Source organism: Mercenaria mercenaria, chromosome 1 (assembly GCF_021730395.1).
Source record: "Mercenaria mercenaria strain notata chromosome 1, MADL_Memer_1, whole genome shotgun sequence".
NCBI lineage: Eukaryota > Metazoa > Mollusca > Bivalvia > Venerida > Veneridae > Mercenaria > Mercenaria mercenaria.
Genome location: NC_069361.1, coordinates 88,561,611 through 88,578,997, shown reverse-complemented (window position 1 = coordinate 88,578,997; position 17,387 = coordinate 88,561,611). Strand labels below are relative to the sequence as shown.

Sequence of the window (17,387 nt, the reverse complement as noted above, 5' to 3'; positions counted from 1 at the left end):
TACGCTGCTTGCTGTACAGGGTCAGCTTATGATGGTGAACAAGAGTTGCAAGTTTCAAAGCAATAGCTTTGATAGTTTAAGAGAAAAAGTTGACCTAAACATAAAACTTAACCAAGAAATCTGATATTTTCTAAGTACAAAAGGGGCCATAAATCTTGCAAAAAGCAGGATGGAGTTATGTTTCTTGCTGTATAGGGTCAACTTATGATGGTGAACAAGTGTTGCAAGTTTTAAAGCAATAGCTTTGATAGTTTAGGATAAAAGCTGACCTAAACATAAAACTTAACCAAGAAAACTGATTTTCTAAGTCCAAAAGGGGCAATAAATCTTGCAAAAAGCAAGATGGAGTTATGTTTCTTGCTGTACAGGGTCAGCTTATGATGGTGAACAAGTATTCCAAGTTTCAAAGCAATAGCTTTGACAGTTTGGAGAAAAGTTGACCTAAACATAAAACTTAACCAAGAAATCTGATATTTTCTAAGTACAAAAGGGGCCATAAATCTTGCAAAAAGCAAGATGGAGCTATGTTTCTTGCTATACAGGGTCAGCTTATGATGGTGAACAAGTATTCCAAGTTTCAAAGCAATAGCTTTGATAGTTTAGGAGAAAAGCTGACCTAAACATAAAACTTAACCAGGCAACGCCGACGCAGACGCCGACGCCGACGCCGACAACCGCTCAAGTGATGACAATAACTCATCATTTTTTTTCAAAAAATCAGATGAGCTAAAAAATGCAAAGTAGAGTTATGTGACCTGCACAGTGCATGTCAGATCATGACAGTGAACAAGTGTGTGAAGTTTCAATCCATTCCCATTAGTATGTACTGAGATACCAGCTTACATACAAAACCTTAACCAAATATTTTAAAGTTGAAAAAGGGGTTTAATTTTGTAAAAAAGCAAAATAGAGTTATGGAACCTGTGCAATGTAAGTCAGTTTATCACAGTGAATAAGTGTGTGATGTTTCAATCCATTCCCACAAGTGGTTACTGAGATACCAGCTAACAAACAAAAACTTAACCAAATTGGGACGCGGATGCTGACGCAACACAGACGTGGACACCAACACACGGGCGAGTCAAACAGCTCTGCCTATTCTTTGAATAGTCGAGCATAAAAGTCCTCAGATTTGGAATACTAAGAAATTAAGTTTCACAAGATAACTTAATACATGTACGAATTTTGTGTTTAATACATGTTATCTAAATACTAGAACACAGCTGCAAAAATACAGCTCTAGACAACAGTTGAAAGAAATAGTTTGTGATTTTAGTATATCAACAGTGTCAGTCCCAAACCCTGTAACCGAAATTTGGCAAAAAAATGTTTTTATAATAATTCGTAAGTGCAAGATTTCCTGCTCAATTCTGTCCACCAATTGTCTCAGCAGCCAATGGTGTTATTTCAATACAACCCTATGCAAAAACCTTGTATCTGTTTCTCTGCTCTTACAAAATGGTGCACTTACAGGGTTTTGACTTGGGATTTGCAGTTACTGGCTTTGAAGCAACTTAAAAAGCCACCATATTGTAGTCGGCCATGATATTTCATAAAAAAGAAGTGAATGTTTGAGATTGGCAGAAGATTTGCACACAGATTAGTAAAATAAATAATGCGGCAATTGCATTTAAGCCAAATAACCAAAGTTAATGATGTGATTGACCTTTACAGACGACAAATGAAAACTGGTTCTTAATGTTATTTTATTTATTGGCAGTAACATCGTGATTAGTCTGTCTTGTATAGACAGTTCTGAAATACTGTCGTCTAGATGTTTAAACACATGATTTACTTGCAAAAGTGTAAAATTCACAACAGTTAGAGTAAGTATAAAACATGCCAATGCACCCTGTTACCTACCCATCACTTTGACAGGTACAGTAGCTACAACAGTTAGAGTAAGTACAACATGTTACTGTATCAAGTTCCTGAGTTTTTTTTTTGATAACCTGACAGTGACGTCATATGGTGCTATTAAACAAAATAGGTTACTTAGTGCATTCTATACTAACTGTATTATAATAATCAATTCAAAAGCCCCTGTTGCAAGGTGACAACTTGCAGTGCTTGTCACTTCGTTAGATTCAGCTTCTTAACCTTTACCCTGCTAAATTTCTAAAATGGACTAGTCCATCATTCAATTCGGGCAATACCATTTATTATTCAAAGGAATGTACTGACTGAATAGCGAACAGTGCCGTGCAGGCTGATCTTGGTCTGCACTGGTCGCAAAGGCAAAACCACTTGCCACCAGAAGGCTAAAGGTTAAATACAGATATAATTTCACATTTATCATTTCTCTTCATTTTTAGGTTAGAGTTTTAATTTTACGTTTCTTCTTAATAAGATTTATAGCCAATTTCAGATTAAATATTAACAAAACTTTCTAGGCATATTGTTGATACTACAAACTGAATTTTCTGGTCATTTACAAAAGATATTGCTGATTTTAAACAGGGAACAGTGATGCTTCAAAAGTTATTCTGGATGACTTTTACAGAAATGTAGTTCACTGAAATTGCAGCTAAAAAGAGTCTTGAAATTAGAGAATTCCAGCCATGATTTGAACCACAGCTGCTTTCATGGACAAGTATGTCACCAAGTGTAAACACTTAACGCTTTTACCAACAGAGTGGCATTTCAACTGAGGCTTTTTTTCTGATAAAGAATAAGTTAGTACATTACATACAATTATCTAAATTATCTGAAAAATTTAACAATAACATTACACTCACGATTTAGTTTTGAAAATAAGTCCTATCTGGTGACGCGCATTCAGGTTATCAAGAAAGCACACTACCAGCATTCAGATTATCAAGAAAGCACACTATCTACACATGACAAAGACAATTAATCCAACCACAACAGCTAGAGTAAGTAAAACGTGTGAACGTACCCAGGTACCTACCCGTGACATCTTGGAATGTCTGTTCATACGACAAGCCTTTTTTATATCTACTTCAGTTGTGTTTACACAGCCAGGCTAAAATTGACAGTTTAACAGATAATAAGCATTGAACATATGAATTAAAAAAAAAATAAGATGACTGGTGCTAGATTTGATTTACAAACAACTAGAAGGTGTTTTTGTCACAAAAACAGATGTCTCCCTCCTATGTATACCTTTAGCTCTGGCGGTCATTTTGTGCAGTGAAGCGGAACATGTCGGCAACATGCACAACTAGGCTTGGTACTGATCACTCCTGTGAAGTTTCGTCGAAATCTGTCCAGCAGTTTGACCTGTAAAAGCCGGACAAGATTTTTCTATTCTAAGCTCTGGTAGCCATTTTGTTCAGCAAAGCAGAACGTGCCAGTGATATGCACAACTAGGCTTGGTACTGATCACTTCTGTGAAGTTTCATCGAAATTCAGCCAGCAGTTTGACCTGTGAAAGCTGGACAAAAATTTGCTATTAGGCTTGGTACTGATCACCCTGTGAAGTTCCGTCGAAATCCAGCCAGCAGTTTCACCTGTAAAAACCGGACAAGATTTTTCTATTTTTAGCTCTGGTGGCCATTTTGTGCAGCAAAATGGAACATGCCGGCGATATGCACAACTAGGCTTGGTACTGATCACTTCTGTGAAGTTTCATTGAAATACGGCCAGCAGCTTGACCTGTGAAAGCCGGACAAGCTTAATGCAGATGGATGGACAGACAGACAGATGGCAAAAGCAAGAACAATATTATGTATGGGGGAGACATAATTCAACTTGCAGAAAGGCAACATGGTCCAGTGATTTTGCGTTCAGCCGTTCAACCTTAAGGCTCTCCATAGTGAAGACTGAGTATCGCTTCATATGACACCAGTACAGTTTTTTTTCTCTAGCAAGCTGACTCAACAGTGATTGGAAAATAAGCTTCAAACTTTCTTAAATTCCATAAGAAACTTACAATACTGATACAAAGCACATATAGATTCTAATCCAGTAAACTGATTCGTCTAATAACTGGAGTCCTGTGAGTTACAGATCAGCTCCAGGTGAGCTAGCTGTAAGGCAGGTGCAGCTAACTGCTTGAACTTGGGAGTTGTACATGTTACACTGTAGTGAAAGTCCAAAAATAATGATAAATTGTGTACTGATTTTTATTACATGAACAATGAACCGGTGAAAAAGCAGTCATGTCAAGTAAAGGCAGGGTGCTGTGTAAAACTACAGTTTACACAGGAGACTGATTTTAGTGAAAAAATGGGTAGAGGTAGCCTAAGAAGAGCTGTCACAGGAGACAGCATGCTCAATTTTTTCGATGCTGGATAGTGAAACTGGGCACATCTGAGGAAGCTGGAGTCTGTGTTACATGTATTAAGTAATAACAGAGATTGGGATAAAAACTATCAAAACATTAAATGAGCAGAAAACTGACATAATTCGCTGAAAGTTTCTGCAAGAGCAATGTATCATGTGTCATATCATGTGACTAATAATGTGGAATAACCATTTTAAGTTTGAATCAAATCCATTTCGATATAACTAAGACAGAGCAAAACTGCATCATTGTGAACCTGAAATTCTAAGTAAAGAGGGCAAAACTCATAACATATTGGTGCCAGCATCATGGACCTTGTGTCATATGATGTGGGTGATGATGTGGAACAACCATTTTAAGTTTGAATCAAATCCATTCAGTAACAACAGAGATATGGTAAAAAAGCATCAAAATTAAAATGAAATTCTAAGTAACAAGAGATCACAGAGTGATCTTGGCGCCCACCAATGTGCCATTTTTGAGTGTTCCAAATTTCAAGACTTACTGACTAGCTCAAGGTCAAATTTCATTTCCGTACACAACACTGTGCATGTGGTCCAAATTCGAAAGCTGTAGCTTGAGAAATGTGAAAGTAGGTCACTAGATCAATTTCAAGGACGAAATGTGAAAGAAGGTCACTAGGTCAAAATCAAGGTAAAATTACACTTCAGAACACAAATTTATACATGTGGTCCAAATTTAAAGCCTGTACCTTCAAAAATGTGAAAGTAGATCACTAGGTCAATATCAAGGTCAAAGTTTGTTTCGGTACACAATCCTATGCATGTGGTCTAAATTTGAAGCCTGTAGCTACAGAAATGTGAAAGTAGGTCACTAGGTCAATCTTAAGGTCAAAGTTCATTTCGGTACATAAAACTATGCAAGTGGTCCAAATCTGAAGGCTGTAGCTCGAGAAATGTGAAAGTAGGTCACTAGGTCAAAATCAAGGTCAAATCTTATTTCGTAACACAGAACTATGCATGTGTTCCAAATTTGAAGCCTGTACCTTCAAAAATGTGGAAGTAGGTCACTAGGTCAATGTAAAGGTCAAAGTTTGTTTCGGTACACAAAACTATGCATGTGATCCAAATTTGAAGGCTGTAGCTTGAGAAATGTGAAAGTAGGTCAGTAGGTCAAAATCAAGGTCAAATTCCATTTCGGAACACAAAACTATGCATGTGGTCCAAATTTGAAGCCTGTACCTTCAAAAATGTGAAAGTAGGTCACTAGGTCAAAGTCAAGGTCAAAGTTTTTTTCAGTGCACAAAACTATGCATGTGGTCCAAATTTGAAGGCTGTAGCTACAAAAATGTGAAAGTAGGTCACTAGGTCAAAATCAAGGTCAACTCATGTCAAGGTTCATCTTGTCGCTCAAAACCATACATGTGGTCCAAATTTGAATGTTGTAGGTTATTGACAAGAAGATTTTAAAATCTTTTCCCTATATAAGTCTATATGAACCATGTGACCCCCAGGGCGGGGCCATATTTGACCCTAGGGGGATAATTTGAACAAACTTGGTAGAGAACCACTAGATGATGCTACATTACAAATGCCAAAGCACTAGGCTTTGTGGTTTGGACAAGAGATTTTCAACGTTTTTCCCTATGTAAGTCTATGTAAACCATGTGACCCCCGGGGCAGAGCCATATTTGACCCTAGGGGGATAATTTGAACAATCTTAGTAGAAGACCACTAGATGATGTCATATACAAAATATCAAAGCCCTAGGCCCTGTGGTTTTGAACAAGAGGTTTTTCAAAGTTTTTCCCTATATAAGTCTATATAAACCATGTGACCCCCGGGGCGGGGCCATATTAGACCCCAAGGAAATATTTTGAATCATCTTGGTAGAGGACCACTAGATGATGCTTCATACCAAATATCAAAGCCCTAGGCTCTGTGGTTTTGGACAAGAAGATTTTCAAAGTTTTTCCCTATATAAATCTATGTAAATTATAGAAATAAACAAAGGGCCATAACTTACTAAAAAATTGTTGAACCAGTCTGATTTTCAGGGGGACACAACTAGGGTACCAAAACATCATTCTGACAAAGTTTGGTCAAAATCCCCCAGGTAGTTTCTGAGGAGATGCGATAACGAGAAATTGTTAACGGACGGAAGGACGGACGGACGGAAGGAAGGACGACGGACCACGGACGCAGAGTGATTTGAATAGCCCACCATCTGATGATGGTGGGCTAAAAAGGGGGCAAAATTCATGAAATATTGGTGCAAGAGTTATGACCATTGTGCTATATGATGCGAGTGATGATGGGGAATAACTATTTTAAGTTTGAAACAAATCCATCAGGTAATTACAGAGATAAAGAGAAACTGCATAAAAACCAAGGTGCACGCCAACACCAGGTTGAGTAGGACAGATCTCCATACCTTGTATAGTCAAGCTAAAAATTTAAAAATAACTTTGCAGAGCTCCAATCTTGTTTATGATAAAATATGAAACTCTTCAGCCTGTTCAGGTACCTCATGGAAACATGTACACATAAATATAAATCATTAACATTATGTCTATGACCACTCAATGCTCCCAAAGACAATATTGCTAAGTTGCAAAGTGCAGTTCTGTCAGTCCAAATTGGTAACTGATTAAAAAAATGGCTGGTCTTGACATCTATACATTGAATGCAACACACAGGGAACTTACAACAGGCCTATGTACATCCCAGAATGCCCTTTCCTGGCTGTCAAGCACCTTGCGTTCCAACTTGTCACGCTTTTTATCAACTCTGTAAAGAAAAGAATTTGTATTCATACAACTGAACAAGAGGGCCATGAAGGCCCTGTATCTCTCACCTGACCTATTGACCTAAAGACCATCAAGATTAACATTCTGACCAAGTTTCATTAAGATACGGTATAAATGTGGCCTCTAAATTGTAAACTAGCTTTTCTTTCAATTTGACCTAGTGACCTATTTTTTTGACCTGACATGACCCAGATTCAAACTGGACCTTGAAATCATTAAGATTACCATTCTGACCAAGTTTCATGAAGATACAGTCATAAATGTGGCCTCTAGAGTGTTAACAAGCTTTTCCTTTGATTTGACCTAGTGACCTAGTTTTGATCCCACCTGACCCAGATTTGAATTTGACCTATAGATCATCAAGATTAACATTCTGACCTAGTTTCATTAAGATATGGTCATAAATGTGGCCTCTACAGTGTAAACTAGCTTTTCCTTTGATCTGATCTGGTGACCTAGTTTTTGATCCTACATGACCCAGATTCAAACTTGACCTTGAAATCATCAAGATTAACACTCTATCCAAGTTTCATGAAGATACAGTCATAAATGTGGCCTCTACAGTGTTAACAAGCTTTTTCTTCGATTTGACCTGGTGACCTAGTTTTTGAACCCAGATGACCCAATATCGAACTCGTCCAAGATTTTATTGAGGGTTACATTCTGACCAAGTTTCATTAAGATTGGGCCAAAAATGTATCCTCTAGAGTGTTAACAAGCTTTTCCTTTGATTTGACCTGGTGACCTAGTTTTTAACCCCAGATGACCCAATATCGAACTCGTTCAAGATTTTATTGAGAGTAGCATTCTGAAGTATTTCCTTTGATTTGACCTGGTGACCTAGTTTTTGACCCCAGATGACCCAATACCAAACTCGCCCAAGATTTAATTGAGGGTAACATTCTGACCAAGTTTCATTAAGATTGGCTCAAATTTGTGACCTCTAGAGTGTTAACAGTCAAATTGTTGAAGCCGCCGACGACGGACACAGGGCTATCACAAAAGCTCACCTTTGAGCACTTCGTGCTCAGGTGAGCTAAAAACAGATCTTACCGTTTCTTCATACAAACATACATATCACATATGTAGATGTGGATTAAAAACAAAAAGAAGTGAAAAATATAGGCCCTGTATCGCTCACCGGACCTAGTTCATACATCAGATGACCTATAATCCAGTCTGAGCTAGATTTCATTTTAAATAGAGTCTGACATTCTGACCATGTTTCGTGTAAACAGGTAAAAGTGTTAAGCAAGATTTTTTTTATGATTTTAAAAAGACAAACATTCTGACAAGTTTTCATGAATATCAGGAATAAAATGTGGCCTCTGGAATGTAAATTAGGTTTCTAAATGATCTAACCTAGTGACCTAATATTTGACCTCCCTTCACCAAGTTTTATACATAACCTAAATTTTATATTTTCTTAAGTGTTAACAAAACTTTTCTATGACCTGACCTAGTGACCTAGTTTTTGACCCTAAGAAACCAAGTTTCAAACAAACACTCTGACCAGCTTCCATGAATATCTGGTAGAAAATGTGGCCTCCTAAGTGTTTAAAAGATTTTTTGTATGATTTGACCAAGCGACCAAGATTTTAAACTTGGATAACCTAGATTCTAACTTAATCTACACATTCTAACAAAGTTGTAAGAAGATCAAAATATTACTTCTACACTTTTAACAAAGTTTTTCTATGATTTTACCCTTTCAGTTTCTTCAAAAGTATATTTTAAAGAAAAAACGTTTCTAAAAAAGTGTTATCAAGAACAGGTAAAAAATGTAACCTCTAGAGTGTAACAAGGCTTTCCCCTTGACCCAATGACCTACTTTTTGACCTTGGATAATTCTGTGTCAAACTTGACCTAGATTTCATAGGGAAAACATTCTGACCAAGTTTTATGGAGATCAGGTAGAAAATGTGGCCTCTAAAGTATGAAAAAAGTCTTTCTATTGTTTGACCAGTGACCCAGTATCAATCTCATATGAGATTTTATTAAGGGCCAAAATTGCGATAACAATGGCAGACGATGACAACTGACGGAGACAGGACCATCACAATAGCTTACCTTATGCACTTTGTGCTCAGATGTACATATAAAAAAATAATCAACTTTGAAATTTTGAAAGTTACAATATTTAATGAATAATTAAACTCGTATTGGTTCCACAAACAGACTGATGTACATGTTTTTCATGATATGCTCACTTTATCGATTCTTTACATTCTAGATCATAACTACTACAGATACATTTACAGTCTCTAAACAAACGCTTTATGAGATAATGAACAGTGAATTTGTAGTTGAAATTAAAATTTCACACTTTTACATGGCATTTGGGACAAAGTTGATTATATTCTAAGTTGTCATTTCATCAGTTTTAAAGTTATGGCATAAAAACTTAGCCATTGCTTCATGTAATTATAGAAGATCTTTATTTTTTTTGTCATAATATTCTATTTTAAACACTGATCCATATGGTTGCCCCAAATTTGGTACTTAACAAATCTGAGAACAGTTCATCCAAGGATGCTACACATCAAGTTTAGGGCAGATTCATCATCAGAAGTTATTTGAAGGTTTTCCTATCTTTAGCTCTGGTAGCCTTAAAATGGGGTCAAATGGAACCATGTAAATAAACTTGAAGAAGTCCATGCCAGTATGCTACAGACCAAGTTTAATGTAGTTCTGACCATAATTGTCAGAGAAAACGTTTAAATAACAATGTTGCGGACAGAAGATGGATGTTGGACCATCTGTCTGTGCTTATAGCTCACGCTGAACATTAAGTAAAGTTTCTAGGGTGCTAAAAACAGCAATCTTATCCTGAAATATAAATTTGAAGAAAGTCAAAAACAGTATGATAGTTACTTGGCTTGAGCTTCTGCCTGCATGAAAATGAACTCCCATTTCCGTGAAAACATTTTCTGAAGCCGCGCTAAATTTTCCGCCTCATAATCTGCCAGTTCAAGACGTTGCTTGTTCTGCATTGTTCTCTTGCATAAATATACAGCTGAAAAAATATTGAAAGTTGAATCAGTAGTAAAACAAGAGGGGTAAGATGGCCCTAGGTCGCTCACCTGAGAAACATACCATAACAGTGTAAACATGTTTGACCTAGTGATTTCATGGAAACAAATATTCTGACCAATTTTCATTAAGATTGGACCAAAAATGTGGTCTCCTGAAGTGTAAAAAAGTATTTTCTTCAATTTGACCTAGTGACATAGTTTTTAAGCCAAGGTAACCTACATTCGAACTTGACCTAGATTTGATCAAGGCAATCATTCTGACCAAATTTCATGAACCTCAATTGAAAAATACAGCCTCTATCGCATACAAAACGTTTTGCTTTGATTTGTCCTTGTGACCTAGTTTTTGACCCAGATAACCCATATTCAAATTTGACCTTAATTTCATCAAGGCTAACATTCTGACCAAATTTCATGAAGATCAATTGAAAAATACAGTCTCTATCGCAAACACAAGGTTTTTCTTTGATTTGACCTAGTGACCTAGTTTTTAAACACAGATGACCCATATTCTAATTTGACCTAGATTTCATCAAGGCAATCATTCTGACTAAATTTTATGTATATCCAGTGTAAAATGCAGCCCCTATTGCGTACACAAAGCTTTTCTTTAATTTGACCAGGTGACCTAGTTTTTGACCCTAGATGACCCATATTCAAATTCAACCTAGACTTCATCCAAGCAAACATTCTGATCAAATTTCATGAAGATCCAGTGTAAAATGCAGCCCCTATTGCATACACAAGGTTTTTCTTTTATTTGACCTGGTGATCTAGTTTTTTAGTTTTTGAACACAGATGACCCATATTCGTACCTGACCTAGATTTCATCAAGGCAATCATTCTGACCAAAATTCATGAAGATCAATTGAAAAATACAGTCTCTATCACATACACAAGGTTTTTCTTTGATTTTTTCTAGTACCCTAGTTTTTGATCCCAGATGACCCACTTTCAAAATCGGCCTAGATTTCATCAAGTTAATCATTCTGACAAAATTTCATGAAGATCAGTTGAAAAATACAGCCTCTATTGCATACACAAGGTTTTTCTTTGATTTGACCTAATGACCTAGTTTTTTGACCCCAGATGACCCATTTTCGAACTGAGCCTAGATTTCATCAAGGTAATCATTCTGACAAAATTTCAAGATCAGTTGAAAAATACAGCCTCTATCACATACACAAGATTTTTCTTTGATTTGACCTAGTGACCTAGTTGGCCTAGATTTTATCAAGGTAATCATTCTGACAAAATTTCATGAAGATCAGTTGAAAAATACAGCTTCTATTGCATACACAAGGTTATTCTTTGATTTGACCTAGTGACCTAGTTTTTGACCCCAGATGACCCATTTTCGAACTTGGCCTAGATTTTATCAAGGTTATCATTCTGACAAAATTTCATGAAGATCAGATGAAAAATACAGCCTCTATTGCATACACAAGCTAAATGACGACAGACGACAGACAGACAGACAGACAGACGACGGATATCGAGTGATCACAATAACTCACCTGAGCATTGCTCAGGTGAGCTAAAAAAAATAAGTATAGCAAACCTTTTAGCAACGTCAAATATTAGTCACGTCATATTGACAACTACCTCAATCTTAGTATAACAATTATTTTCTAACATCATCTACTCAATGGATTAATATAAAATTCATTTTTGCATACCCTTACAGAAGCAAGCCTCTGTGGCGTACATGCTGCGTATTTGCTGTGTATATGCCGCGAACACAGTAGTACGCCAGAGGAGTACATTTTACATACACCGCATGCCGCGTACTATTTAGATGAGTACACAGCATGTACGCAGGAGGTCACTAGTACACTTCAAGTACGCAGCACAGACTCTGAAAATTTAAGGAGTACACTGCATGTACGCAGGAGGGACTTGTACAAAAAAATAGTACACTGCATGTACACCGCAGATACTTCGAAATTTATAACACTTATATTTAGCTGCATTAAAGTTGTTTCCCCTTGATGCAGTTACGCCATTTTCTTCAGATGTTTACCAAATTACATGCTACAAAAATTGATTTATTTCATTGAAAAGTGGATGAAGAAAAGCATACTAATTTATTTGATAACATCAATCTACATTATTTTGCAAAGGGTAAATACTTATTGATGCATGTCACTTATCTTTTTTCTGTTTTTTTCTGTCCAAATGATCAGCATTTGGATAAGAAAGTTGGTGGGATAAGGAATTTACATTATCACAGCAGTTTCACCACAAGAGTACACAGCATGTATGCAGCAGGAGTACACAGCATGTACGCCGCAGGACTCTGGCCAGGAGTACACAGAATGTATGCCGCAGGAGTACACAGCATGTACGCCACAGGAGTACACAGCATGTACGCCGCAGGGGTAGTACACCGCAGGCTCATTTGCATGTGAAAAGTGTATGTGCCGCGAACATGCTGCGTACTATTTCCCGCATACTAAATTCCTCCAGCATACATCCTGTGTACTATGTAGTCCACAGCATGTACGCAGCAAGTAGTACGCAGCAGAGCTCATTTGCATGTCGAAAGTGTACTACAAACGTACTATCGGTGTATGTGCGGTGTATATCCTGCGTACTATTTAAAGCCCTTGATTTCAGTACACATCATGTACGCATCATATACGCTGTATGTACACAGCAAGAGTACGCAGCAGGCCTTTTTCTTCTGTAAGGGTAATAATACTTAAAGACCTGCTCTAGTCCTACCTTTTAACCTTCAACTGTCACTGAAAAAGCATGAAAATCCTGAATATGAACAGTGACGCCTGTTAAAATAGAGTCTATTTTCGTTAACTCCAACTTGACAGGAGCAGCAAAATTTGTTAGTGATCGGTTGTTCGAGTTATCGAACAAAATTCATTATACAGGGATTTTTCCGGGACCTGACAACGAGTTCGAAAGAAGGGTGGTGTACGAATTATCCGAGTTCGAATTAATGAAGTTTGACTGTATATCATTACCCTGGTAATTTGAAATCTGTCTTCAAATTAATTTTATGCCTTTCTGTGCAGTGACATAGAGTTATACTCATTAATCATAAGAGAAAGAAATCTTCTTTTAGATATGTCAGACAAAGTTCCCTCCAGCAAGGAATACTGTACAAAATGCCGCACCATTTTTTTAGGTATAGGGGATTACTGCTAGCAGAATACCTTCTTCACACACTGATAAAGGGTAAATATTTTATTCCCTTTAGTTTTAGTCATAAACTTGTATCAATTAAGAGATTTTATGTACTTTCTTGCAAGCCTCTTAAGACTTTAGCGGGAAATTTTTATAAAGGATTATATTCCACCTTAATCATTCTCTAACAATTAGATTTTATTCAACAGTTTATTCCAGTGTGACAGAAAACTCACCATAATCAGTATTTTCAGGTTCACCACACTTAGATGGCCAAAAGCAGGGTGTCTGAAATATGATAAATAACACATTAAGTGTAATAAAACAAATGGAAAAAAACATTTTATTGAGACTCGCTACAACATCACAGACATTCATACTCCCTATGGAAGCTGCCATCAAAATTCCAGGAAATAGTTCTCTGTTCTCCACATCCATTTCATAAACAAGATAGCCATGACGGCCTTGTATCACTCATTTGCATACCATTGCTCTTTATGACAAGTTCAAGCACACTAAATATCCAGATATTCCTTTGTGTACCAAGCTTTATAGGAGCTTCAGCCCTGTAAGTTATCCATAACCCTGTTAAATTTCTATGATGAACTTGTCCATCTTTCAATTTGGACAGTACTATTAACTGTAAGTAAGGGGTGCTTACCAAAAAGGTACTGACTGAATAGCGAACAGTGCAGATCATGATCTACACTGGTCACAAAGGCAGAATCAGTCGTGTTTAGCACAATAAAGGTTAAATGACAATATTTAAAGTGCTATTCAAGGGTGCTTCACTACTCGAAGATGTCTGACCTAACAAAAGTGTAACTTTTAATAGATGACATACACATATGCATTAAAAATGGTGAAGAATGATGTCTTGAGAGTATAGAATCAAGGGCAAATTACTCTTGACCTATCTAGTCCAAAATATATCCCGATTATGGTTTTATCAGAATTTGCAGCCTTCTTTGTAAGATCTGAATTAGTGGAGGAATGACGATGATAGAGTATAAACATAGTGAAAAAATTCTTTTTCTGATAAATAAAGGACACGTAACACAAATGCAGATCACCTTGCCCAATCTGGCTTTTTTTTCTCAATGTCATTAGAACTGATAACAAGAGGGCCATGATGGCCCTATATCGCTCACCTGTTATCATTGCACTTGAGGACAAGAAGGTCCTCAGAAAAAATATCTAAGTCCAAATGACCGGAACAACAAAGGGAAGAAATTTAACCAAAAAGAAAAAAAAATTCTTACAAGGTATAGATTTGTCAAAATACACCTAAAAATTGGAGGTACCATCCATGTACCACAGATAAGTGGTCTCGTTTTTTCCCTACGGCCAATAATAAAAAAGTTACTAAAAATAAGCTATTTATAGTAATGTAAAAGGGAAGTAATTAAAAAAAAATATTGTAAGTGAACAAAAGAAGGATCTGCCAAATAAATCTGTTGACATAAATGAAATTTCAGATCAGTATCTTCATTAGTTACGGAGATATACCTATTTTAATTTGAAATAAAGGGAGGTAATTTGACATAAAATCAGTCCATAGTTATCTACCCTGATTGTCTCAGTCCAACTAACAACAATAATGAAATTTCAAATAAGTCCCTATAAGTACTTACTGATCTAAATCCATTTTGATTACAATCAGGGGGGTAATCAGACATAAAATAACTCTGGAACCTATGATTGGATCTGATTTGTCATGGAATCCAAGATTTATTGTTGTTGAAAATATTTTGGAAGTTTGTATCAAATAAAACCATAAATGAAGTCTCTATATGGCTGCAAAGCCAAATTGCCAATTTGGACCTTTAAGAGGCCATAACTCTGGAACCCATGATGGAATCTGGCCAGTTCAAGAAAGGAAGCAAGATCTTATGGTGACACAAGTTTTGTGCAAGTTTGATTAAATTCAAATCATAAATGAAGCTGCTATTGTGCAGACAAGGTCAAAATAGCTAATTTTGGCCCTTTCAGGGGCCATAACTCTGCAAACCATTATGGGATCTGACCAGTTCAAGAAAAGAACCCAGATCTTATGGTGACACAAGTTTTGTGCAAGTTTGATTAAATTCAAATCATAAATGAAGCTGCTATTGTGCAGACAAGGTCAAAATAGCTAATTCTGGCCCTTTCTGGGGCCATCACTCTGGAACCAATAATGGAATCTTGCCAGTTCAAGAAAGGAACCAAGATCTTATGGTGATACAAGTTGTGTGCAAGTTTGGTTAAAATAAAATCATAAATCAAGTTGCTATTGTGCAGACAAGGTCAAAATGGCTAACTCTGGAACCCATAAAGGAATCTGGCCAGTTCAAGAAAGGAAGCAAGATCTTATGGTGATACAAGATGTGTGCCAGTTTGGTAAAAATCAAATCATAAATAAAGCTGCTATTTTGCAGACAAGGTCAAAATAGCTAATTTTGGCCCTTTTGAGGGGCCATAACTCTAGAACCCATAATGGGATCTTGCCAGTTCAAGAAAGGAACCGTGATCTTATGGTGATACAAGTTGTGTGCAAGTTTGGTTAAAATAAAATCATAAATGAAACCACTATCGTGCAGACAAGAAATTGTTGACGGACGGACGGACTGACGACGGACGAAGGGTGATCACAAAAGCTCACCTTGTCACTATGTGACAGGTGAGCTAAAAATAGAGTGTTAGTATGGAAACAGTGTGTGATATACATTTCTTTTTTAAATACAAGGGCAAATAACTCTGATTTACTACTCAGATTTTTCCGACCACCATTAAGTCAAACACATTCTGTGCGAATAGTGAGAAACTGAAAACCTAAACAAATCATACCTCTTTTTGATAAATTAAGGGTCATAAGTGTCGATCTAATGGTCTGATTTTGCCTATGATTAAAATTGGACCAAGATCTTGTGGCCCTATGTACTTAGTCCAAGACTGATTAAGACTTCCCAAGAGTGTACATAAACATTGTGGGCAGAGGATGGGCAGACAATGATGGACTGAGACCCAACAATCCTAAAAACTCACCATGCCCTCAAACTACAAATGAAAGCATCAACAATCAATGTATAAGGAATTTCAAGGAATTTCAAGTTCTAGCAAAACTGACAAAACTCATGTGACAGGCCAAAACCAGACGTTTCTTTTGGTTTGCAAAAGTCAATAAACCATATTCCTCTTATATCCTGGGTGGTTTTGTGTGAGTAATTTGTGAGAAGATAAAACAATGACACTTTGACAAATGATCCTGTGTAAATCTGCTGTATATTATAGTCAAGGCAATGACGTCAACCATACTATTGGACTACTCTGCATTCGGGAATTAGGTATATTGTAAAATCAATCAACTTGCAATTACCATAAAACTTGACATACCCGCAGCAAAAAGATGGATCGTTTTTTATTACTCTTACCACACAGGAAACAAACATAAACTGTAATGTCGGCTGGCACGCAATTTTAATCAGTCTGATTACATAAAATGATAAATAGCATCACATGAATGAGTTCAATATTTCTGCTCGCAAAAACTTTACAGACGCATGCATCCTTTGTTTAAAAATAGCTAGCTGTTTTCCTACGTTTCCTGGTAACCAAAGTTCTGGTAACATAAAATGTGTGAAAAGTAGAAAAACACAGTGGTGTTCAGTACCTCCAATGATATTTTATTGTCTAGCGTATATTTTTGCAAGTCACAATGCTTTTTACTAAAACATAAATCCAAATGTTTTAAAAGCGTCTCTACATTAAAAATATTCAAATACAGTAAAGACAGTTATATATGACCTTCAGCAGGAAATTTGAGAAAAGGTCTCATGACAGGGAGTCTTTTAATAGTCTCTAAAATGTGAACTGCTACTACACCTGCAAATTTAACATCACAAAAAGAAGTAAAAACTAATGTAATGTGATCAATTACTGTCATTTGATACATTTTTAAAAGCATTTCCATCTTGATCAAATAGAATTTATTTTATAAAGAATGTTTCAAACTGATAAAAATACTGATAATTTGATATAATTTTAAAAAATATAGAGAATGTAAACAAATGAACATGATCCACTTTGGGCTGTAGAGGGTGCTAAATACAAATATTCTGTCACTGTATTGAACTGTAAAATCAGAAAGCATATTTAAGATAACTTCTTTTTATATATCAAGTCGATAATGAAGTCATCCCAAAACCAAAAA

At 36.4% G+C, this 17,387-nt stretch overlaps 1 protein-coding gene across 4 annotated transcripts in view; it reads right to left on the bottom strand.

The window, feature by feature from the left end:
- Positions 1 to 17,387, bottom strand: part of LOC123564532 (regulator of G-protein signaling 7-like) — a 116,478-nt gene that overhangs the window by 32,306 nt on the left and 66,785 nt on the right. For 2 of the 4 annotated variants that reach the window (XM_053516596.1, XM_053516588.1), the window contains exons 6-9: positions 13,435 to 13,486; positions 9,894 to 10,035; positions 6,918 to 6,999; positions 2,900 to 2,986 (exon numbers count right to left, since the gene is read on the bottom strand). In XM_053516596.1, coding sequence (XP_053372571.1) covers positions 2,900 to 2,986; positions 6,918 to 6,999; positions 9,894 to 10,035; positions 13,435 to 13,486 — 363 coding nt within the window. The remainder of the gene's footprint in view (positions 1 to 2,899; positions 2,987 to 6,917; positions 7,000 to 9,893; positions 10,036 to 13,434; positions 13,487 to 17,387) is intronic. The other 2 variants (XM_053516604.1, XM_053516613.1) reach the window with 1 other exon arrangement.